This window comes from Leuciscus leuciscus, assembly GCF_965113295.1.
Source record: "Leuciscus leuciscus genome assembly, chromosome: 15".
NCBI classification, from domain to species: Eukaryota; Metazoa; Chordata; class Actinopteri; order Cypriniformes; family Leuciscidae; genus Leuciscus; species Leuciscus leuciscus.
Window position 1 is genome coordinate 35,365,781 of NC_138739.1, and position 26,721 is coordinate 35,392,501.

General features: G+C 37.3%; 1 protein-coding gene and 2 long non-coding RNA genes across 8 annotated transcripts in view; 1 reads left to right on the forward strand and 2 right to left on the reverse strand.

Moving 5' to 3' along the window:
• LOC309475246 overlaps positions 1–16,272 on the reverse strand; it is a 42,663-nt gene extending 26,391 nt beyond the window's left edge. The window contains exon 1 of the long non-coding RNA XR_014197571.1: positions 14,960–16,272. This is a non-coding gene — a long non-coding RNA (uncharacterized lncRNA). The remainder of the gene's footprint in view (positions 1–14,959) is intronic.
• LOC309475151 (uncharacterized protein) overlaps positions 1–26,721 on the forward strand; it is a 343,736-nt gene that overhangs the window by 164,714 nt on the left and 152,301 nt on the right. For all 6 annotated transcript variants that reach the window (XM_082137779.1, XM_082137781.1, XM_082137780.1 and 3 more), the window contains one exon: positions 93–1,877. In XM_082137779.1, the coding sequence (XP_081993905.1) occupies positions 93–1,877 (1,785 nt within the window). The remainder of the gene's footprint in view (positions 1–92; positions 1,878–26,721) is intronic.
• LOC309475252 lies at positions 20,476–25,467 on the reverse strand. The gene is made up of 2 exons (XR_014197580.1): positions 23,457–25,467; positions 20,476–23,006 (listed from the first exon to the last, which is right to left on the reverse strand). It is a non-coding gene; the product is annotated as an uncharacterized lncRNA (long non-coding RNA).

Below are 26,721 nucleotides of genomic sequence, written 5' to 3' on the forward strand. Positions count from 1 at the left end.
CATATACTTGAAAGAGCTTCTTCTGTGTAACACGTGTGCAGAGAAATGTAGACTAAATGCTCTAATTTCTTTCCTTTTTGATGTTTTTGCAGTGAGGAAAATAATGTTACTGGAGAACTGAATGATTCTTACCAAGCAGTGAGTGATGCCATGAAGACAGTCAAAACCACTCACAAAACCAGAATGAAGAACAAGTATGAGCACTTATTTGAGGGAATCAATCTACAAGAGAATCAAACCCTCCTGAACAGGATCTACACACAACTCTACATTATAGAGGGAGATGCTAAAGGGGTGAATGAAGAACATGAGATTTTAAAGATGGAGAAAAAACCCAGAACACAACTTTCACTAGATATTCCAATATACTGCAATGACATCTTTAAACCCTCACCTAAACCAGGATGTGAGGAGAAAGACCAAATCAAGACTGTTCTTACTAAAGGCAATGCTGGAATTGGAAAATCCGTCTCAGTGCAGAAGTTAATTCTGGACTGGGCCGAGGGAAAAGCCAATCAGGATGTAGATTTCATGTTTGTGCTTCAATTTCGAGAGCTGAACTTGATTAAAGATCATCAGTGCAGTCTTCACAGTCTTCTGCTGGACTTTCATCCTGAACTTAAAGATCTGGACTCAAAGATTTATGACGATTGTAAAGTTGTGTTCATCTTTGATGGTCTGGATGAATGCAGAATTACACTGATGTTTTCTGATGAGAAAGTTTCTGATGTCGATGAGTCTTCATCAGTGGGTGTGTTGATTTCAAACCTCATAAAAGGAGATCTGCTTCCCTCTGCTCACATCTGGATCACCTCCAGACCAGCAGCAGCCAATCAGATCCCCTCCAAATACATCAGCCGTGTGACAGAAATTCAGGGATTCAATGACCCTCAGGAGGAGGAATATTTCAGGAAGAGAATCATTGACGAGCATCAAGCCAGCATTATCATCTCACACATTAAAAGATCAAGAAGCCTCCACATCATGTGTCACATACCCGTCTTCTGCTGGATCACATCCACTGTGCTTCAAAGCATCCTGAAACAAGATCTCAATCCAGAAATCCCTCAAACTCTGACTGAAATGTACATCCACTTCCTGCTGATTCAGATCAACATGAGGAACCAGAAGTATGAAGAGAGAGATCCAAAGAAACTCCTGCAGTCCAACAGAGACATGATTTTGAAACTTGCTGAACTGGCTCACAAACAGCTGATGAAGGGCAATGTGATGTTCTATGAGGAGGACCTGATTGAGAGCGGCATAGATGTCACTGATGCCTCAGTGTATTCTGGGATTTGCACTGAGATCTTTAAGGAGGAATCTGTGATTCATCAGAAGAAAGTCTACTGCTTCATACATCTGAGCTTTCAGGAGTTTCTGGCAGCTTTCTATGAGTTTCACTCCCAGCAAAAGTCTTTGGACATGCGGCTCAAAGAAGTAATTGATGAATCATTGCAGAATGGACGCTTGGATCTTTTCCTGCGATTCTTGCTGGGCATCTCACTGGAGTCCAATCAGAGACTCTTACAGGATCTACTGACACACACAGTGGACACCAGAGATATCATCAATAGTGTCGCAAAGTATATTAAAGATAAAATCAAAGGTGATGGACAACTCTCAGCTGATAAATCCATCAATCTGTTCCTCTGTCTGCTGGAAGTGAATGATCAGACTTTCTACAGAGAGATTCAGGAGTTTGTGAAATCAGGCATGGACTCAGAGAAACTCTCTCCTGCTCGCTGCTCAGCAATAGCCTACATCATTCAAATGTTAGATGAGCCGCTGGATGAACTGGACTCCAAGAAATTAAACGCATCAGAAGGCGGCAAAAGAAGACTGATACCAGCTGTGAGGAACTGCAGAAAAGCTCTGTAAGCATTCTGTCATAAAGTGGCATATTTCTTTTATATTTTGTAATCACTGTGCCATAGCAGTTTAGCAAGATTGTAAGAGAAGTCTAAACATGGAATGAGTAATCTCAATATAGTAACAGTTTATCTTCTAGCGATCATGATTTTTCATGGCTGGTTATGATTTATTTATTTTTTACTAGAAAAATTTGCAGATTTCAAAACTGGTTGCTAATTTTTTTTCTTTGTTCAAGCAAATTTATTTGTTGTTTTTTTGCTCTATAACAGGCCAAACTGGCCTCAAGCAAAAAATATCCATAGCCATTTGAAATTAGAGGCAACGACTGCATTTTAATCACGATCCAAACAAAGATGCTACACACATGCCGTATGAGCAGTTGTTTTTGATTTAAAGGGGTCATATGATGATTTTTCTAGTTTTCCTTTTTCTTTAGTGTGTGTTATGTAGGTGTTTGTGCATCTATAAGATCTGCAAAGTTACAAAGTGTCCCACAAAAATATTTATTTTATCTAGAAGCTTTCCTGTAGCTCAGTGGTAAGAGCATTGCGTTAACAACGCAAGGTTGTGGGTTCGATCCCAGGGGATTGCGCATACCTATGTATAAATGTATAGGATAACGCAATGTAAGTCGCTTTGGATAAAAGCGTCTGCCAAATGCATAAATGTAAATGTAGAAGAGAAGGCAGATCCAGACCTACCTAAAACACCTCGATCAAATTCTCCTTCACATACCCACGTCACTAGGTGGAAATATTTGCATAATGCCGCCCAAATGCATACACAAAAAAAGAAGGCGTGGCTTCAGTTATTGTAGTAGTGTTGTGGCCGCCATGTTGTGAGACGGTGTGTTTTTATGTGAAAGCAAAAGTAGCACTTTATTTGGCCTTCAGAAAGTGGACGCAATAAGAATCAGTGGTTAAGATTTATTTACAATACCAGAATAAACGTGTGTGTGTGTGTAAAGAAATGCATTTGTGAAGTTGAACTGCCTCGGACATGGATCTACACAAAATAATAGCTTTTTACTTTTACCTGGGCTTTCAACAAAAGGAAATTCTACAGGTGCCAATCTACCAACATAGCATAAAGCCCAATTTATACTTCTGCGTCGAACTCACGCCGTAGCTACGTCGTAGGCTGTGTGTAGCGCGCGTACCCTTCGGCGTACCCTGACGTGCACCTCTCCAAAAATGTAACAACGCGTCAACTCTACGCGGACGCAAGTGCTGTGGTTGGTCTGCTAGGACCGCTCCCTGGGGTTTCACATGCTCCCTCTGCAAGTGCAATTGTGCGTCAACGCGGACAACGATGCAGAAGTATAAATGAAAACCAACGCGTTGCCTACAGAGTAGAGGCTCCGGCGTAGGTCCGACGCAGAAGTATAAATCAGCCTTTAGGCTACCATTATAGAATATACTGCGCCGGAATAGACTTAAGCCTACAGGTGAAAACACTTTTTGGAAAACAGCTTTATGAATGAATGAATGAGGCATATTTCATATGTCTACTGTAGGCCTACACTCAAATCGCTTTACAATCATATCAGGGAATCTCTTCTCAACCACCACCAGTGGTTATTATATCTGAGGAAATCACGGGATCCGGCCAAATGATTGGATACAGAATGATGCACTAAAAATGTATCCAGAAGAACGTATTTACGGTGAAGAGGGAGACAGTCCGGTTACTGTTAAAGGATTAGTTCACCTCAAAATGAAAATTTCCTGATAATATACTCACGACAATACCATCCAAGATGTTCATGTCTTTCTTTTTTCAGTGGAAAAGAAATTAAGTTTTTAGAGGAAAACATTTCAGGATTTTTTTCCACACAATTGGCTTCAACGGCAACCAGAATGTTGAAGTTCAAATCAGTGCCGTTTCAAAGGGCTCTGAAGTGCTTCAAAGGGCTCTGCATGATCCCAGCTGAGGAATGGGGTCTTATCTGGCGAAACGATCGGTCATTTAAAAAAAAAAAATGTATATACTTTTTAACCACAATTGTTCGTCTTGTGCTGGTCTGCGACACGCCACGCATTGCGTCATCACGTTGCATGTGCTGGTCTGCGACGCGCCACGCATGGCGTCATCACGTTGGAAAGGTCACGCGTCACGTCATCTAAGTTATTTGTCTGTGTACTCGGGTTCAAAAAGGTAGGAAAGGGTGAAAAATTCCATCTCATTTTCTCTTCCAACTTCAAAATCGTCTGGACATCTTTGTTTTAATTTATTATTATTATTTTCTTCTTTTTTTTCTCGTGACCTTTCCAACTTGATGACATAAGTGGCGCGGTTGTTTTGTATTTATTATCGTTGTTTTGTATTTAGTATCGGTTTAAGCTTTTTTTTTCTTTTTTTTTATCCTTTCTAGAGATTTGTATAATTTTTTTTTATAAATTTTTTTTCTATAGATATCTACTATGATGGTGATGAATGGTGCTTTGAAATGTGTAGGGCAAAAAAACTGTTGTAAACGTAAAGATCAAACAGTTTTGCAACCTTCCTATTTAAATGAGACCTACTTAACCATTTACTGTTATTTTAGATTCTCAGGTTGTAATCTCACTGATAAGTGCTGTGAAAGTGTGGCTGAAGCTCTACAATTAAATTCTTCATTGAGAGAGCTTGACCTGAGTAGCAATTACTTGGAAGATTCCGGAGGGAAGCTGCTGTTTGATGCACTGAAGAGTCCAAACTGTCAACTAGAAAAACTGAGGTTTGTTTGTCAGATTCCTTTGCATATATATATGTTATTACATTTTACCAACAGTATATTAAGAGTTGATTTGTTGGATAAAAGTGGAAATGCCAGTTTCTAATAATGTTACAGCATGATTTAATTTTATATATAAATAAAGAAACAACAACTGATAAAACTCATTGGAATGTCACAATTCAGAATATCAGATAAATTTGTACCACTTTATGAACACATTTTACTGAAAGTTAAACCGAATCTTTTGCCCCAGCAAACAATTTTTGGTTCCCAGATGGTTTCTGGTTCCCAGAACACCGCCAGAACAGATATCCTAAAGTTCTCTGTTGGTTATCTTGGAAAGTTTTCTTTACGTAAGATGTTTCCTGTTGGTTTGAAGAACGTTCCCCTAACCTTCCCAGTAATTTCTCAGAACGTTCCCTGTTGTGGCAATTTAATTCACTAAACAATCATCTTTGGCGTAAGAGACAGTCTGGAATCAAATGATCATTAAAAAGTAATTTATTCTTGCAAGAAGGCCCAGTTGCCACACAGAAGTCACAAGTACAGTCTGTGGAACAAGTGCGACCAGGAGAGAGAGGCAGGCCAGTCTTTATACTGTTATCTTCAAGGTTCTCTAAACACTCCATAGATGGATAAGACACTCCACCAGTGATCCTATTATACACTGAACTTTAGTTTAGCTTAACTTACAGTCTGCAAGTCCTAAATTGGACACCCTTTGACCTTAGGGGTCAGGGCCTCGGCGTCTCCCCCTCTTCTCCTGCCTCACAGAAGTTCCACATCAATCATTATATCACATGGTCAGCAGCACACATAGAAGTCAATCCTGTGTATGTTAATGAAAATCAAAGTAAGTAATGAAAATAAAAAATCTCCCATTACGTTCCCCTAACTTCTTTACTCTGACATCATGATTATGGTAAGGCCTATCAGAATAAACTATGCTTTTCGGAAGGAGGGGCTTTGTAGAAATCGACGTGTTTAGAAAGACTGGGCATAGAGGAGCAATAATAATGTTCATAATGGTGGAGGCGGCACGTGAAGCAGAGCAGAGACAAAGGCAATCCCCGATTGGAGATCGAGAGCGAGACCAGGGCTCGTGAGAAACTGCCTGGGGAAATTTAGGAGGGGAAGCAGAGAAAACAAAACTGAAAGATTAAAACAAAACTGGCAAAGTATCCAACACGACATGGCAGAACACAAGACAGTGAGGCTTGAACATTTGGCTTGTGTTAACGTCCCGTTTACAGACCTCGTAATCATTTGGGAAATGATTGCAATGTAGTTTGTGTGCAAGTCCGAAATAGAGATCGCCAAAATAAAGCTAAAATTCGGCCGGTTATCGATCGTGTCTTTGGAGCAAAAACCATCCGTTTCTGATTTATGGCTGGTGGAACTGTGCATCTCTATTGTCTTCTGTGTATTTTTTTTAATCCTTTCTAGAAAGATCAACCATGATGGTGATGAATGGTGCTTTGAAATGTTTTGGGCAAAGTAACAGTTGTTAACGTTAAGATCAAACAGTTTTGCGGCCGTATTTTTTAAATGGGAATTCTGCAAAGTGTCAATTAACCATTTACTGTTATTTTAGATTCTCAGGTTGTAATCTCACTGATCAGTGCTGTGAAAGTGTGGCTACAGCTCTACAATTAAATTCTTCATTGAGAGAGCTCGACCTGAGTAGCAATAACTTGGAAAATTCCGGAGTGAAGCTGCTGTTTGATGCACTGAAGAGCCCAAAGTGTCAACTAGAAAAACTGAGGTTTGTTTGTCAGATTCCTTTGTATTTCATTACATTTTACCAACAGTATACAGAGAGTGGATTTGTTGGATAATAGTGGAAATGATCAAATATACTGTTATTTGCCAGTGTCAAATAATGTTACAGCATGATTTAAGTTTATACTGCCTATAACATATAAAGAAAGAAACAACTGATACAAATCTTTGGAATGTTACAATTAATTTCAGCCCAAAGAATATCAAATAAATTTGTACTACTTTATGAACACATTTTACTGCACAGTTACACTGCTCAATGAAAGCTCTTCTTGAATATTTTGCCCCAGCTAACAATTTCTGGTTCCCAGAACATCCCCAGAACAGATATCCTAACATTCTCTGTTGGTTATCCTGGAAAGTTTTCTTTACGTAAAAAGAACGTTCCCTGTTGGTTTGGTCCCTAACTTCTTTACTCTGATATCATTTTCCCTGCTATACATCAGTAATCATCCAGCACTGCTGCATCAATACTACAAACCATGTCTTTTAATCTGTAGTTTAATCAATAGAAATAATCCAAGCACATATATCATTACATGGAGCATTAAATAAGATTCAGTTTTTCCATTAACATGTTAGATTTCATATCGGCTTGTTTCACTGTACCACAATATCCAGATTTTGTTATTTCAGCACCAAATAACAATGACTTCAGTACAATCTAGAGTTTTTAAAATATGAAATTTAATCACAGACATTTAAAAAAAAATTAATAAACAGTTATTGTATTAACTTTAACTAGGATAATGTTCTGGGAAGGTTCACTTTAGTCAAACCTAAAAATAACCTGCAGGGAACGTTCTGTATAAGTTCTCTTTTGGTTGTTACAAAAAAAAACTCCCTGCAGCCTTCTGGGAAGGTAAGTTTTTTGGTTACAAAAAAAAACATATAGAGAATGTTCCTAGAATGTTCTTATTTGGGAATGTTCTGTGTTTACTGGGTTTTGTAAAGTATTAAATGCATTGCAAATTCAGTTCTTACATAAGGGTCAATTATGTAATAATTTATTCTTCTGTTTAGATTGTCCATCTGCAAGTTCACTGATCAGTGTTGTGAAAGTGTGGCTTCAGCTCTACAATCGTCAAACTCCTGCCTTAAGGAGCTGGACCTGAGTAACAATAACTTGAAAGATGCAGGAGTGAAGCTGCTCTCTGATGCACTGAAGAGTCCACACTGTAAACTGGAGAAGCTGAGGTAATTTTTTAAATAGTCATAAAACTGAGGGGATATACATTTATATATATATATATATTTATGCCTTTGATGTCTGTCATTGTAGATTATCTGGCTGTATGGTGACACAAGAAGGATGCTCTCATCTGGCTTCAGCTTTGAGTTTAAACTTCTCACATTTGAGAGAGCTGGATCTGAGCTACAATCACCCTGGAGATTCAGAGCTCACTGCACTGAAGGAGGATCCAAACTGCAAACTGGAAAAACTCTGGTATGATGGACGCTAGCTATGTTTACATGAACACTTTTTTTATTGATTTAAATGTAGCCTATTCTTATATGATTTCATTCTTATTGATAATTCACAAAATACTCCTTACATGAACTCTAAATTAAGGGACTGAGTTGATATAGATATAGGGTGAGCAGATTTCTCATGGTGGTTTACGGGACAGGATGGACAGGCATAACTGACTGTATTTACGCGAGATTTCATTTACAACTTTGTCTGTATTTGAACATTCAGGCGCAAAGAGAACTGAATTCGGGATCGGGCGCTGTCTGAGAGAGCGCTTCTGTTGTATCTCATTCAGCGCAATACGACATTGAGTTCTTTTTCACAACTTATTGTACAAAATAACTTGGAAAAACTCTTTTTGAAGATCCCTGTTAAATGTAAACACATGCTGCTTGACATCTTCGTGTCTGACGTGATCTGCTCCGCACTCTAATATCACTTCCGGGTCTATTAAAGTGAAGACATGTCTCAATAGGTAAAAATAGGCTTCTTTCAATAAAAGGTCCTACATATTTGGAATACTTTTAACTTGATGTTTAGCTTACCTGTCAAGAAGAAACTCTGTAAGTTCGCGGTATCAATCGAAAACCAAACATTCCATCAAATTCCTCCATCTTTTAAAAACAATGTTTATCCTTGTTTTACCCCGTTGTCTGTCTGTGTATTTTGACAAGTCTTCAAATTTTATTAGCACTTTTGTAACGAAATCTGAATGTCTTTTTCCACACCCCCTAAACACCCTCTGGCTCAGCCTTCTACAGCAGACACACCCCAAACTCTTGCTACTGGGCACGAGGAGGTATGAAAATACATACAGTGCCCTCCACTAATATTGGCACCCTTGGTAAATATGAGCAAAGGCAGCTTTGAAAATAAATCTGTATTGTTTATCCTTTTGATCTTTCATCCAAAAAAAAAAAAAAAAAAGTAACCTTTCATTGAAGTAAAACAATTGAAAGTGAGGGCAAACTCACATTATGATAAATGTTTTTCTCCAATTTCTCCACAATTATTGGCACCCCTACAAATTCTTACGAGTAAAATATCTTATGAGTAAATAATATATAAAATATAGTATATTCCTACACTATATAAACACACAATAGAATTATATATAATTCCACCAATTAACACCAAGGCTAAATTCTCTTAATCATTAATCACAATGAGTTAAACCAAAGATTATATTTCTGATTTGCAGCAAAAGATTGTTTAGCTTCACAAAATAGAAAGTGGCTGTAAGAAAATAGGTAAAGCATTAAAAAAATCCCCATTTCCACCATCAGGGCAATAATTAAGAAGTTCCAATCAACTAAAGATGTAATGAATTTGCCTGGAAGAGGACGTGTGTCTATATTGTCCTAATGCATGATGAGGAGGAAAGCTTGAGTGGCCAAAGACTCTCCACGGATTGCAGGTGGAGAATTGCGGAGATTAGCTTGAGAGTCTTGGGTTCAGAAAGCCTACAAAAAATGAACCTCAAACAGGACTGATTTCTGTGGTCAGATGAAAAAAAATTAAAATAGCTTTTTGGCAGCAAACCCACCAGATGGGTTTGGTGCAAACAGGGATAAAAAGTACCCCATGCCCACAGTTAAATATACCACTGGATTTTCAATGTTGTGGGCCTATTTTTTGGCTAGAGGTCCTGGACATCTTGATCAGAGACATGTTATCATGGATTCTAGCAAATACCAACAGATAAAAAATCTAAACCTGATAATTTCTGATAGAAATTGTATAATGGGCTGTGATTGGATCTTCCATCAGGGCAATGATTAAAAAATGATCAAAATCAACACAAAAAAATGTGTCACAGAGCACAAAATGAAGCTTCTGGCTTGGCCATCCCAGTCCCTGACCTGAATCCTATAGAAAATGAGTTGGGTGAACTGAGGAGATGCACCAGCATGGACCTGAGAAACTGAACGATGTGGAGAGATTCTTTGTGGAGGAATGGTCTTTGATCTCTTGTCAGGTGTTCTCCAAATTCATCAGGCATTATAGAAGACTCAGGGATGTTATCTTGGGAAAAGGATGTTGCAATAATTGAATATTATTATTCAATAATAATATCCCCCCCAGTATAACAAAAAAATCATTGTAAAAAAAATTGCCTACCTTAGTTTTAATCAGATTATCCAAGGTTTAAACAACTCAATCCAGGCTACGTTAATCCGGGCACATTTGAAAACTGTGTTTTCGTTTTAAAAACGCTCTCCATCCACACTAGCATTTTCAAGCGTTTTCCAAAAGACTCTCGTCCAGACTGAAACTTCTTAAAACGCTAAATTCACCTTCGTAAACCCTCACAAAACCTCACTGAGATTATACAGACGGAAAAATAAATAGTTATCCCGTAATTCTTCTGAAAAGATCATTTTATTTAGCAAAATATCTCACCTTTCACTGATGTGTCCAGGTTGCACTCAGTCACCATATGTTTGGTCTAAAACGCAACTGCTGGACAGCAAATGTGAGTAAATTCTGTCATCTTTGCAGGACTGTGATATGAAGAGTGTGCAAAGCAACATTTTAGAAACTGTGTGAAAGTGAATAGCACATAAATGGCACAATACTGGTATAAACATGAATATCTATTGGTACAATATGAGTCATGTGACTAAACTTGCGTCTTCGTTTTTAAATACATTTTACAGTCCACACTACAACGCGAAAACGGCATTTTCAAAGTTATCAACTTTGGAGAGCGTTTTCAAAAAGCTTTGTTTTCATTAATAAAAACGCTGTCTCAGTGTGGACGGAAAGCCAAAACGGAGAGAAAAAGATGCGTTTTCAAACGAAAGCGTATTAATGTGGATAAGACCTCAATCTGAATGAATTTTCAGTGTGTAAGTTCATTCAGATGTATGTGGCTACAAGTTTGCTTAAAAAATGTGTTATTAGGATCCATGTAAAAGTATAGCCACCAGCAGCATTTATGGGGGCATCAGAAGCAAAGTGATGAGCTAAGCGAGCATGGCAAGGATTCATGTTAGCATTGCCAATATATTGCATAAAACACTATGCTTTACCTTGATATCAACTTTGACAAAGAGTTACTGTTTGAGATAACAAAAGCTTTTAATAACTCTTTGCCAGCATGGTCACATGATGATCTGTGTGAAATTTGACTGACTTTCTGAAATTTGACTGACGAAAAATACACCACTGGATTCTGTAGGACCCAAAGAATAGAACGAGGTGAGATTCATGGCTATTAAACAAAATTCGCAAACGCTATAAGCAAATTTGTCAATTTTATTATATCCGGCTCAAAACATCATAGGTTGTTTCAGGGCATAGTGCCGAAGACACAAATCAATGTAAGCTCGCGCTCGATCGGCCCAAAGCCCCAAAGCATCCAACCAACGCGGAAGGTCTTAACGTGTTACTGTCTTTTCTCGAGGCAAAGTATTTTTTGATTAAATGTAATACATTTGAATATGTATTCTCTCGTTATTTCATCTGACTCCATAAATGAAAAGGTTTTAATGATATCTGTGGATCATTAATTATGAGCGAATGTTTGACTATTCCTTTTAACTCTTTAATGAAAATAATGTCAAAGTCAGTTAGAATAATCAAATGTAACAATTTATTATGTCAGGTAAATGTATCATGCCAATTTCATAATCAATTCAAAGATAATCGATACAAAACATCAAATGCTCTGGAATAGAGAGAAGAGATGCGACCCAACATTAAGAAATACATGATGCTGAGAGGTCTCTCTCTCTCAGCCTCATGGGCTAATCTGAGGTACGGAAAAGGCTTTCACATGGAAACATGTACTAACAAAAGACATTTGCATTCAGAGGTTGCACCTTCCTTGTATGTCCGAGATCACCTTCCTTGTATGTCATTTATCTATAAACTCTTAAAAACCTTATTACCTTTTGTTTGACTTATTTGGAAATGAGACATTTGTACCAGTCGCACTGTGACATTTTAAATGATACCAAACATGAAAGATACTCTGTGGTAATCATTCACATTAAACTATACATTTTCTTGGGTGAATTCAGGTGATCATCTGAGCATGAGAGAGAGGGGGTGAGGGGAGAGGGAAAGAGATGTAGATTAGGATGACTCGGAGGTAAGACTTTCGTCTCGATAGTGCACGAGGGCTAGTTCAAATGGTAATTTCCAGAGAGGTCCTTTGTCCTCTCAGGGTCTGGTCGCTCTTGAAACAGACTGTCCGGCATTTCCTAATTTCTCAATTCTTACATCAACTTTCGTAACAATATGCTAAAGCTTTCATAAAATACAGCATTTTATGACAAAATTCAAAATGGCCAATGCCCAAAATGGCTAACATGGGACAATTTGGTATTGTTTGATTCTTTTTGTAACTCTTTGCTAGCACAGTCTGAATATGATTTCAGAAATGTTGGCGAAAAATGGACAAACCATCAAAATGGTGGAAATAACATCACAGAAAATAACATCACTTGCAATCATGCAATCGACTCATCATGAGCCACAGAATCAGAGGAAAAAATACTTTTCAAGACCAAGTTATTAGCATAGACATGAGTGAAAATTTGGGTTGTGTTGTATTTTTAAGACTTATTTCTTCCTTTTTGGTGAGTCAGATGAATAGAATATTTATGCTTTTTTTTTTCTTCGACAGTCTGGATCATGGAGGAGAGACTATGATTAAAGGAGGACTACAAAAATGTAGGTCTACACACATGCCTTTTCTTCACAGGACACCATTTTACAATAGACCAGCATAAGGTCTTAAATATTAAAGGTTTTGATTGTGTATATGCTGTCAAAAAAATGTATGTGGAGCTGAAAAGATCCAAGGCCAATCTGATTCTTGAACATATTTTGTGGCCTTATTAATGTTGTTTTCTTGTGTCCAGATTTCTGTCGTCTCACACTGGATCCAAACACGGTACACAATCGTCTCTCCATTGTAGAGGGCAACAAAAAGTTGGTATATAATCCAGAACCGATGTCACATCCTGATCATCCAGAGAGATTTGACGCAGATCCTGATCATCCAGAGAGATTTGACAGCCTTCCGCAGGTTCTGTGTAAAGAGCGTCTGACTGGACGCTGTTACTGGGAGGCTGAATATAGTGGGTTGGGTGATGTGGCAGTGGCATATGAAGGAATCAAAAGGAAAGGAAATAGAGCTTACTGTGTGTTCGGAGCCAATGATAAATCCTGGAATCTGAGCTTCTTTAGGGAGTTTCTGATTGCCTGGCATGATGGTAAGGGAACACGCATACCTGCCCCATCACCTCCCTATACCAGAGCAGGAGTGTATGTGGACGAGCCAGCCGGCATTCTGTCCTTCTACGGCATCACTGACACACACGCACTCAGACACTTGTACACATTCAACACCACATTCACTGAACCCCTCTATGCTGGATTTGTGCTTTATGAAAATTCAATGTCTCTGTGTGATGTTGAACAAGAGGATTAATAATTTCCGTTAAAAATGTACGTTACATAACAAAATGTCAAAACAAGTGTCAGTTTAAAAAAATATTGCTCACGTACCCTTTTAAAACATTTCACAAAATGGGGTTTAAGTTTCTAGATATTAAAACATTTATAGGTGTTCTCAAAAGTGAAGAAAAAAATCTATGGCTGTCAAATTTTGTGTATTGAATTTGTAATATATAATGAACTATTTCGATTAAGGTTCTGCTAGGACATGGCATGAAGGATGTGGCATGTCTCCTATCTTAATACCAGGTATAAACAGGGCCTACACTGATAGGAAAATGATAGGAGACACATTCCCTTTTACACCTGGTGTTTTAATCCGTCTGTTTTGTCCACTATTAATCACTTCTGTCCTGATTTCTTCAAGGGGAGGGTCTATGGGTAGCAAGTGTATGGGCTTTTTTTTTTTTTTGATCTTTCAATCTAATAGATGAAATAAGCTCACATATGAACACGGCCAGAGACGACGTAAAAACACACAGAGAGCGTCAGCTTTCGTTTCTGCTTTGACAGACACAAGACCAGCCGAACACTGAGTGCGTGTTAGAAATCAGGAATGGAGAGAGAACATTGTACTTGGTACATTTTTCGTCTTCAAACCAAACTTGGGTCTCCAGCCAAGGTTTAAATCCCGTCTGGCTAGCGCTCTTCCCATAATGTTTACGCATCAGGTCAGTAGGCGGAGAGTAGACGGTCTTTTGTGGCTTATAAAAGCCAAAATCTTATAAAAGCCAAATTGATATTTAGTGTCTCATTCATTGACAATTATATAAACATTCAACTTGGGAATAAAAATGTTCCGAGCTTCCCAGTTCATGCCCAGGACATTCATGTTTAATTTTGAACTGAAACTCGTATTTACGAGTTTGATTCTGATAGCATGTGAAGGCAGCATTAATAACAGGTGTAAACGGGCCCAAGAGACCATGGCTTAAAAATGTTTGAAAAGGTGTCTCTGAAGAGTGAAGTTACTGCTAAGAAGAGCTCCAGCATCTTTTGTTTGCTGATTGCACTTATTTTGTATCTCATGCAATGAAATGCTGAATTTTTTTTTAAGTGCGAAGTCCAAAAACCTTCTGGGACCTGCACTGTATGCTGTTGCTATTCCTGTGGGGTTTTTTTTGTTTTTTTGTTTTTTTTAGTTACGATGACACTCGCAGGGCTAGATATGTAATGCTTGTGTCTCATTATATAATATTCAGCAGATTTTCAGTAGTTGGCTTCATATACAGCCGCTGTAGAGCTGGTGTAACCACAGTTGTGCCAAATGAAAAGGGTCTTTTTACTCTTAAAGGTGAAGGATCCAAGGATTCTTCACAACCGTACATTTGTGTTGTTTTCTTTTCTTTCTTTTTTATGCTCAATTCATTTTTCTAATCATTTTATTATTCAATTTAATCATAATCATTTATAATAATAATTTAAACCATTTATATACTCATTTTATTGAATCATTTATTGATCAGTTATTTTATTATTTTTCCATTGTTGTTTAGTTGTAAAAAAATTTCGTTTCAAGGGTTATTTGTCTTCATGAGTAAGAGATCAGAGAATGTCTCCATTTCAAGGGTTTAACGTCACAGGATGATGTTGTGAATCAGTAATTTACACCAATATTGCTTGTGTTATAATAACACTTGTTGTATTTGTGCTGGTCAGACGAAGTCTTAGCATTGAAACACACACAACTTATTCAATAAACTCTGCTCATTTTACCATCACTTTGTCTCCTGCTTTCTGCTCTTCCCTGCTTCCTCCATCTGCCTCTTGGGCTGATAAAATACTTTTAATACAGTTTTGGGACCAAACTAGACCAAATGCAGTAAAACACTGATTTTAGGCACCAGACAAGGCTTTGGCTGCATCTGAAATCACACACTCTCTTGAGTAGGTAGTAAGTATTTGAATAAGTAATTTCTTCACGACTGCTAAAAAAGTATGTTCTATATAGTATGAATATAATCTGGACTCACTACATCCGCCATGTTGTCATTATCATGTGATCTATCAGCGTCAGTTGAGTCGCTTCACTGCCATTCATAAATCCTCTCCTGTGGCCTCATGGGATAGTAAAGTGTCAATCATATGCACACTTCAGAATCTCACCGGAAGTAGTAGATCATCCAGGATTTTTTTCCTACTCTTTTATGAGTACTGAGAATTTGGACATAGGCCTACTACTTTTGTGACATACTAATTTTCGCCTTCTATATAGAAGGTAAGTATGTGATTTCGTATGCAGTCTCGGTGTTTAGCAGGTTCAAGGTATCAGACATAACAGGGGGTTGGATCTGATATTCCTGCCGTTTTTCTTTTGTTTGTTTTTTTGAAGGCGTCACCAATGTGTGGCGTTTTGAGCACCTTGAAAAGGTGGATCATTTTGCAAAGCAATTGGTTCAATTGAATAAAGGTTTCAGGAAGTTTTGTTTCTCACATCACTGCATTCAACATTACAGTTAGGCCTACTGTATATACATTTAAAAAAAATTGTGCAAAAACTTGACTAACATTATAAGTGATCTACGAGCTTTATACAGCTTTTACAGCGAATGCCATTAAAAACATGGTAAGACTATCCCTCACAGCCTCGCTTTCATACCTGTCATGGCGCTGCTCTGAATAAGGACACGTTAGCGATATCCGATATCCAACGAAAATTCACAATTGGATATTCAACCCAAGCAATTCCACTGCGCAATGTGACGTCGGAGTGACATCTTTTCTATGTAATTTTTGGACGTCCAATTTCGGTCCACTGAAGGGGTTGTTTTGTAACGCCAGGCGACGTCTTTTTTCGACGTCTATCGCACGTCTAATGTTGACGTCCGTGGGACCTCTGTGTAAGGGTTATTTATAGTCCAAATGTGGTCGTTTGTGGACGTCTTTTCAACATCAAATTTAGACAAATTTTAGACGTCGTTTTTATACAACTTCTATAACTGTAGTTTCAAAAGGGTGGAGGACATGTTTTCTGCACCATGCACTTACATTTACATTTATGCATTTGGCAGAAGCTTTTATCCAAAGTGACTTACATTGCATTACATTTACATTCTTATCAGTTCTTGCTTTCCCTAGAAATCGAACCCATGATCTTGGTGTTGCAAGCGCCAACGCTCTACTGTTTGAGCTACAGCATCACACCTTTGTATGTGTCTCCAGTTATCACCCGATGCTGAGACAATCAAATGGAGTTTTTGGAAAATGATCTTAAATAATTATAAATAATCTTTATTCATATGTATTAATCATGTTGATAACAAAATTTCCTGCACCTGTCATAGATGTCCAAATAACGTCCAAAAAATGACCCAGTTCAAAGGTCTAATGTTGAATGTAAATATGACGTCCAAGTTGGGTCATGGTTGAACGTCCAAATAGTGGACTTAGTTTGGACGTCGAATAGATGTCCAGAATTGGTCATGGACCGACGGACCCAATATAGACATGATCTGCATGTCTATCCAACGTCCAATGTTTTGTGGGTGGGATAGGCTACATAATTTCAAACTAATAAAAATGGCAATAAAACAATCACTTTTTAAACTGCAGTTTTATTTCCATAAAATGTCTTACTGTTGAAAGAGTTAGATACATTTTGTGCTTCGTATATTTATCGTGAAATATTCGCCGTGAAAAGTTGTCGGAGGCTCGGAGCAGAGCTCAAGATCCCACAGTGCAATTCGAAAATGTAAATAAACGACCAAACCACTGATCTATATAATGACATTATAGGCCTATAGATCAGTGGGCCAAACACCTGTGATTCAGGTTTTACGGACAATTGCTGTTAAAATATAGTCATACAACTGGTAATACATAGAAATTTGTTAGGTCAGTAAGTGTAACTTAGAATTACAACAAAAATTACTATTTTCTTCATTGGATAATTTTAAGATGTTCATGAGAAGAACAGTTTACCTTTTGGTGAATTTTCTGGATATGATGCCTTAGTTTATTTCAATTCTCTGGTAAGGTTCACACACTCATTCTTGGAAATGGCCAAAACACAAAATGTTATAGTCATAGGGGAAGCCGAGCTTCCCTTTCAGTCTTAAAGAAAGCACCTAATAAGCTGGTTTGCCAACCGCAAAACATAAGAAAAAGAAGAAGAAGATGATGAAACTGAAACTGCGAACCAGTTTAGTTTAGTATATTCGTGTATGTGACTGATTTCTGAGAACCGAGAAACTCTGGACCAGGCAGCACTCAATATCCCCGCGGTCACCGAGGAGAGAAGCCCTCTGCAGACTAACGGGACCGGGGAGACTACAAGACTATCAGCCGCTTCCAGGGGGGAAACCGAGGAGTTCATCCGCCTTAAAAACAGGCGTTCAGGTGATCTGTTTATTTATTTTGGTTCATTAGAATGAAGAGGCCATTTCAAGGTTTTTCATCCACACACACACACACACACACACACACACACACACACACACACACACACACACACACACACACACGCAGTAAAAATTACCCTACCCACGTGATCTACGAGCCCAATACTGACAATACATTTAAATGAAATGCAATCAAACGGTTTGTGATTTTGCTTATTTTATTTTAATATCTTATATTAATATTATATATGTATGATCTTGGTGTTTGTTTCTTTGGTTCCTCATTGTTTACTCATGGTTGCTCATTCTATTCTTTTATTTTGCCATTTTCTTCTGGACAGTGGCTAGGTCATTCCTGTGCCATTTCAGCTTGGCAAATTTCTGTCAAAAAAGTTACAATTTCCATGATTTAATAATTTTATCTGAAGAATGGGTTTTTACACTACAAGAAAAATATATTGGTCCAGCTCAGGAAATGACTCTTTAATAATTTTGACCAAATTCTTCACACATGCAAAGGCCAAATGTCCAATGTTACAGGACATTCTCATATCAATTAATAAATGTTTTGAATTCACAGTTATTGAAATATTTACATTTTCTAAGAGCTAAAATGTCCCTCACTTTACCCTGCAAATGTATTTTAACAAAGTGTTCATCAACAAGCATTATCTTGAAAAAAGTAGTTGTATTTTAAGGCACAGTGGTAATTTCAACACATTTCTTTTAGAATAAAAAGACATTTCGATGGAATTTCGTCCCATTTTTAAATCATTTCATTTTGCCATTTTGTTCCCTAAAATTAACCACAAAGATATGCATAACATTTGTTGAACTTATTTTCTTAACTTAAAAAACACACAGAGGTAACAGGGTGGACAGAGGGGTAACAGGGTGGACATCACACCACTGAACAACAATAAATTTCATCAACTCATTTACCCTGGCACCCCCTGAAGAAGAAAGACACATGTCCACATCAACATTCAAACTTAAAAAAAAATTTCAGACAACTTAAAATTCACACTTAAACATATTTATATAGTATACACTCAAAAAAATATTTTTTGCCTCTTGTTAAATTTAATGAATTAAAATAAGCTAAAGTAACACGATTGTTTAATATTTTGTCACAACTTAATTTAATTGTGTTCAATCAACCTAATATATGTTTGTTCATATATCAACCCTATATATATATATGTTTACTTCATTAATTTGTGTGAAAACTACATGAATCATTTTTGTTGACAACTAACTGGGCAGTGGATCTGTAGTTCCCAGCATGCTTTGCAAGGGACTGCATTAGGAGGGTAAATTTAGGGATTAAAGTGTTATTTTATGTGTTTTTCTGTAAATGGAAAGATGTTGTTTGTTAATGTTAGTGTTTAATATTCAGTTATGTTAGAAACTTAGAGGACTTTCTGTAATGTTTTTGAATTTTGTGGTTACCATTATGCAGAAGAGTGTAGCGTCGCTTCTTTTCTGCAGCAGACAAAGGTGCCATTTCCTGAAAAATACATACATACCATTTAAGCTACTCTTTCTTGAAGGTATATAACAAATAAATGTATAATACATTAATTATAAGTACCAATTCAAGCTGTAAACACTTATTTACTTAGCATTTACACCCACTCTGTTACAATATGTCCACTCTGTTACAATATGTCCACCCTGTTACTGTGCAAAACAGTAACAGGGTGGACAGTAACAGGAGGGACATTTTATGCTAAAGTTAGCCATTGCTACTCATGTGATGAAAAACAAGCTAGTGTGCAGTGATCACTGAGGAAGATTTTTAACCTGTTTATTAACCATATTTTCAAAATTACAAACAATTATCAGTTTCCACTAGGGGTGTGCCGGTTTCAGAATTGGTGATGACGGTTATGACGTGAGTCAAATGTGACGGTTCGTAACATAACGGGGGTGTTGCGACGTTCGTCTGTTATAGGACAACCTAGTTTGAATAAATGAGCAGACACTGATTAGCTACTTGCTCTATGTTTATTTAAAATTAACAGCAAGACAACTAGCAGTGAATGTGCTTTCCATTAAATTAATCACACACAGTAGGCTAGACAAATCCTTAACAAAAACCTCCTATGTCACTATGGAAAATGAATCGCCTAAATAAAAAAAAGTGTGTTCAATGTTGTTATCGATAGAGATACGCGGATGGGGTATTATTTCATACGCAACCGCATCACAAAACTCCTCATCCGCACCAACGTTTTTTGACCAAATTTCAAAGCCGCACCCGCCCGCCATCCGCTGATTGTTTTGCGGCCAATGGACGATGCAATGCTCTGCTGATACGAGCCGCAAGAAAGCCCTTGTCTGTTCTAGAAAGGATGCAGCAAAGATATTTAATGCTAATGTATGAGGCATAGACCTACGCTGAGTTTCATTCATTTAAGATGAGATGCACTCTAGTTCACAATGCAATGCAAGTGAGCGGCGCGCCGGCGCCTCCATGTCACAGTTATTATATTGTCTGCTATATTTGCTTTTTATTTATTACATGCAAATGGTTGATGAAACATTTATTAAAATTAAGATACAATTTGTACAAAACGAAATTTGCTTTAAAGAAGGGTTTTCTACAAAGCAAAACTTAATGAAGTGGTAAAAATCATTTCTGACGATTTACAAAACAAAACTTCAAATGATTGGCCGTCGGTCAGGGGGTACTTGGCAAAGAATCACACACAGTTGGAAACGACGTAGACCATTAATAACACAGACTTTTAACAATTATTTTTAATTATTTAAACATTCTCTATGCAAATTTTTTTTTTTGGTAAAAAATATTTTAATAACATGGTTTTGGCGGTTATAGAGTTCTAATGACGGTGTTCAACTATAACCGTCGGTCTCACGGTTATATAATAACCGTCACAGCCCTAGTTTCCACTATAAATAGGCATAACAGGGTGGACATGTTATGCTTTACCACATCAGTGAATCATTCTAAAACATTGAAAAAAGGGTGAATTAAGGAGTGATACTTACTCTGCTTCTTGAAGAGAATTTGCCGCCAATAAGTATTCAAATTCCTGAGAGTCAAGTGATTAGAGCAGGGGTCACCAAACTTTTTTCTCTGGGGGCCACATTATCGTTCCTGACTGTGATGGGGGGGGCCGGGGCCGGGGCCGGGTCAGCTATATAACATAGAATTGTATGACCCAGACCAAAATGACCACCAGCAGGCCTCATTGTGTAGTAGAGATTACTAGCCTGGCACAGCCATCCCCACTACTATATCCACACTACTATATCAACACTTGATTCCTGGCACATATTTGTTTATCTTTACTAGTGGTTTGCAAAAGTAGTAATCGAGTCTTCACACTTTGTTTTAATTTGAAATACCACAGATATTCCATTTATTTATTTTCTAATAAAAATAACATCAAAGCTATCAAGGTAAGAAACATCTGCCTAGTTGAGGTGATTGACACTGCAAAGGTGAGTAAAAAATTATAAATTATAGTTAGGCCTGTTGATATTAATAATAATATTAATACTAATTGTGTGTAATAATAATTAATAATTGATTAATAATAATCTAGCTCGGACAGCAGCCTGGTTGACCTGAGTTTGGCGAAGGAATAAATTCTGTTGTGCAGCCAGTCCGCCTTTCATCCTCCGAATCCTGTCTTCTCTTGCTTGCCCTCGCAAGCTAGCATACTCTTTGTGGCGGGTTTCGTGGTGACGACGCAGTCGCAGATTATATTCTTTGAAAACTGCCATACTTTCTTTACATATAATACAAACTGCACGGTCCTTACACTGAACAAAAAAATAATCGTTGGTACACTGTTATTTGAAAACTCTGCACTCTCTAATCAACTTTTCGTTTAACGCTTGCCATTTTGCTGTCCTGACCACTGACAGTTATCTGACAGTTCTCTGCGCGTGCGTTGTCTGTTACTGCTTGATCTCAAGCATGTCGGGTGATGAAAATTAGAAAATTTCCAAAAAGAAATTTCCAAAAAGAAATAAAAAAAAATAGGCATGACGACTTTTGGGGATTACCTCATAGGACCGGTTCAAGTAGTGGGGGGAAGAGGGGCTGGGGGGCCAGTCAAAGGGGGGTGGCGGGCCTGAGTCGGCCCGCGGGCCTTAGTTTGGTGACCCATGGATTAGAGGAACAGTCAAGAGGCATGTTCAGAGGAATTTTCCATCAGAGTAACAGGGGGGACATTCAATTCAGGGACAACATATTTTAAAGACTTTAAGCATTAAAAATGTATTACTAACAAAAAATATATTTTGGTGAGGAATATTATAAATAAGAATATACAACAATATTTTAAAAAATTGAGTTTATTTGATTTTTATTACTTATATTTAATAAAATATAAGTTTAGCAGTTTAGCCTACTTGCAATTCCTTGAGTAATTATTTTTTAATTAATTAAACCTGGGTACATATTATTGTGTTCTATGGTAAAGGGGGATTAACTATTTAAGATGATCATTTAGAAACAAGTATTAGCCCATTTTTACTCAAAATATACCACATTATTAGCCTGGGTTTTCCCATGCTGCCTTGCGCGCAGCGCGATTTTATTCACGCTGCTAGGCAGCCTGGACACTATGGACCAGATTTTCCCCTCAAAAAGGGAACCAATCACAGAACGGGGAGGGAGCAGCAAGACGATGACGACGTCTATACGACACACCGAAGCAGTTTGTTTATATCTATGAATCCAACATGATATCAGACGCGAAGTTACCTTTCGATGCAGCCTTAGATAGTGTTCTAAGTAGTTTAGAACGCAAGTTTATTTCGTCTTCTTTCTCGTCGAATTTCTGTCGCTCTACAAACGTCATCTGGTATAATTGAAGCGATTGGCTATGAGGTACGTACAGGCGGATTTGATAGACAGTCGTAGCGCCCAATAAACAGCTCTTGGCATTCGTAAACCACGCCTCAAATACGAGAAAATGAACATGTGGTTCCCAGACCACGTCTCAATGAGACGAGGTCTGACGTTAGCCAGGCTACCACATTATGTCATGAGGACTCAAATGACACCGAATGCTAAGAATGACCCGGCTGTAATAGGTTATTATGCAATTATCAGACACATGCCTGTCACCATCGCTGTCATCCTTTCTTGCCCTCTTTGAAAAAAAATAAATAAATAAAGCTGCTGATTTTTTTTTTTTACTGGTTTTCATAGCTTTGTAAGATAAGATCATTCTTTGCTAGACCTGATCATTATTTTGGTATATTATTATATCAATATTAAAAAGTAGCATTAAAAATGTATTTGAACCCTTTCATGCATAGAGGTCACTACAGTGGTCAGCTATTAAAAAAGCATTTTCTTGAATTTGCACGGGTTTTGATGGCATAGTTGCACATCAACCTCTACAGTGGATCCCCATTGTGTGTCGATAACCCCCCCATTGACATACTCTGGTACACTGGAGGGAGCATCTGCGTGGTTTCCACAGTTTGTACCTCTACAGGTTGTGTTAGTTTTCACATGATTTGATATAATTGTATTGATTGGTTTGTTAAATACACACACTACATGTTTGATTACTGTATTATGTTTAATACAGTATCTCTTCAGTTTAAACCATAAACGCATGCTGTCCACTCAAGTGGACATCTGAAAATCTCTTTGAAAAATGTGTAAAAAAATAAAAATTCCAATCTTGTTTTTCATGCCATAAGAGCAATAAAAATACATAGAAAAAAAGTGCTGGCTGAGGTTATCATAATTAATGCAATTTCTTCTTTTAAAAAAAATTTGCTTTTAAAGAATTACAACTACAGTAGGCCTACAATGAGTAAACAAACAAGCAAAAAACATGTATAAAGAAACAGTAACAAACTTAAAAGTAAAAAAAAAATTTTTACAGATTGGAACACACTTTGCAGCTTTCTAATTTTTCAAACCCAATATTGTCTTTAGGTATTGTTGAATTTCTGATCTTAAAATTAAAAACAAAGGATTGTTTCCTCCAAATTTACATTTATGAATACTAAATTTAAACAGAAGTAGATTAAGTAATATTCCTTATTATAAGATTTGTCATAAAGAAAAACAAAACAAATAACACATTTTTAAAGCACAGTTGAAAGCTGCGTATGATTTAATAAAGGAACAGAAATCTGACTAAAACAAACTGAATGAGGACAACTAAAATCCTGTCAGATCGTCCCATCCATTGACTGAGCGTTTACAGTTCGGCCAATCTGGTTCCGTCCGTTAAAATGAACTTTTTCAAGTAACAATCGCGGTCTGTGGACAGTGAGTGACCTTACACATTAAGATAAAATCAGATTGTATCCAGTCATTGTTAAAAAAACAAGCTAACAAACTTGCTAGCGTTAGTGAAGTGGCCAGGGGAATCGTTCTGCCTCCTCCTAAGCCCCGCCCACAAAAAAACGTCACAATGTTTACTAAATGAAAAGGGGTCTATACAATAGAATAAAATTAGCAGCTAGCTAACAACTTGCTTTGTGCTTTGTTTTGGTTTCACCTCACTCCAGTCTAAACTAAATGATTTTAGGGGTAATTACATTGTCAATATAAATAACCTGAAAATACTGTGGATTATTAAGGCTAAATTTAAAGCACACTTACTTTCTCATTTCAGAAGTGTTCTGAGTAAATGTAATGTTATACGCCTATTCAGACAGTGGCGTCTCGTAAGTTCAGTGTTGGACAGATTAGTTGTTTTAAAGTGCCCCATTATGCTATTTTAAAGTCTCCTAATGTTGTTTTGGAGGTCTACAACAGGTTTGCATGCATCAAAGGTTATAAAAAAACTAATTTTCAATATACATTGCACATCACCACATTTTTTCAATGATTCTCAAATGACTCGATGGATGAATCAATCTCTCTAAATCCCTCCAAATCCCTCCTTTCTGCGAGCTACTCTGCTCTGATTGGCCAGACAGCTCAGTCTGTTGTGATTGGTCTAATGCATATAGTGCGTGTCGAAAACAAAAATTTCATTACCATAACTGAACTTCAGCTCCATCTGGAGGCTTCCTACAACTCAGCGATTGTACACATTGTAAACTAAAGACAGTAACGAACAATGACATCGATTTTACCATATCAATCAGAGCACGAGTCCGATGATGAAACATTGGAAGAACTAGTTATTCAACCCGAACCTCCATCGCAAGTACGACTTAAAGGCACAATATGTAACTTTTTTTGCTTTAAAAATAGCAAAAATCACTATATCTATGTTATATATATATTTTTTAGTTGTGTACTTACATTATCCCGACTGTTTCCAACAACTTTCAAACCAGGAGAAATTTGTAATTTAATTCGAAGACACGTCCCATTTCTTTATTTCCGTTTTGTCGCCGTCAATGGCGTCATATCCGCGTTGTCCCTGGTTTCCGCTCGTGCTGCCATAGCAACCAGAGCTATGAACCAGAGCCCTCTGATAGTAACCAAAGCGACTGACGCGGACAACTGTGTAGTTCGTAATGTCTATTTGCACGCTGTTGTTGTTTCGTTCAAACATTATGGACCATGGCAAGCAGACTTTGGATAAAAAAGGAGAACTAAACCGAGAATCAATATCAGCGCGGTGTTTTCGAGATGCTGAGAGCTCCCAACGAGAGCTCCACGTCCGAGACTTCGACCGCTCCTACATGTACTTTATTAAACAGGTGAGCACATTTACATAAAACTAATCAATGTTATATAGTTCAACAATGATAAAATGTTAGAATATGATCTGTATGTTATTCTAAAGTTGATCTAGCTTACTGCTAGTCTCATACAGACAAACTTACACATACATTTCAACACATTGCTTTTATAAAACGGTTACTCCATAAAAATATTCATTTTAATATTTATTTTATTAATAAAAAATATGTTATAACACATTTATTCCTCCGCCAAGCAATATAGTTTTAACGAGGTTGCCAAGCAACACATGCAGCAACAAAGAATCACAAACGGCAGTTGCGCAGTAATTCTGTGTAATGCGGTCACAGGTGTGTGTTTGTTGAGTACTTTACAACAGCTTCGAACGCGGCTCAACCAATCAGAATCAAGGACCGGAACTATCCGTTTTATAAAAACAAATTTAGCTCGATCCTTTATCTTTACTCAAAGTAGTGAGAACGACAATCTGCATTTATAGACACAGTTTTAGGTAATAGTGGCCCACAGCTGATTAGCAGAAGTATTTCAGTAAGACAGTAATAACACGAGTTAGCCAGTTAGCAGGAGACCTACACAATATAAAACACAAAACTAAGTAATTTGAACACCTGGTAGAAAAAATATATATCAGTAATTAGTCATACTACAGATTGTGATTCTGAGGAGCAAGTTGGTCCAAATAAACTGGGTACTGACCCATCTTTCTAGAGCAAGCGTTTTGCGATTTTGTCAATCCTGCGTATTTTCAATATTGCCAAAATTACCCACAAATAATTTTTTTTTTTTTTTTTTTTTTTTTTGGGCAGAAATTGAGGAGCATGAGCTCAGATAAAGAAGGCCTAAGATCAATCAGATCCAAAAAGAAATACAAAACATGTGCTAATTGAAAGAAAACAAGTTGACAAAAAAAAATTTATCCTATATTTGGTGATAATATAGAGTAAGAAGAGATTTATAAGATTTATATTTTTAGGCTGGTTATTATTATTATAACAAGGTGGGGGAAAAAATCACAAAAAAAATCACAGAAATTCTACATTTTTTTTGGGAAGTAGTAGTTATAGCCTGGGTGAGTAAAGTCTAATGCGATAACGGGAAAAAGAAAATCCTCTCCGTGTCAAAACTATGTGAACTCAACATGAGGGTTAAACATGCAGATAGTGTCACTAAAAACTATGCTTTTGCATCTGCCTCATTAAAGGTGACTTAATTAACACAGTGTTTATGCATAACCTCATAAAAAAAAATGTCCTTGTACTGTGTTTAATGTTTTCAGGAAAGCATCTGTAATAATGGATACAGAGGAGAACTCTCCTGCTAAAGAGCGTCGCTATGAGAGGAGAGGAGAGGATGATGCACCATGTCCCAGCAGCGTGTCTATAAA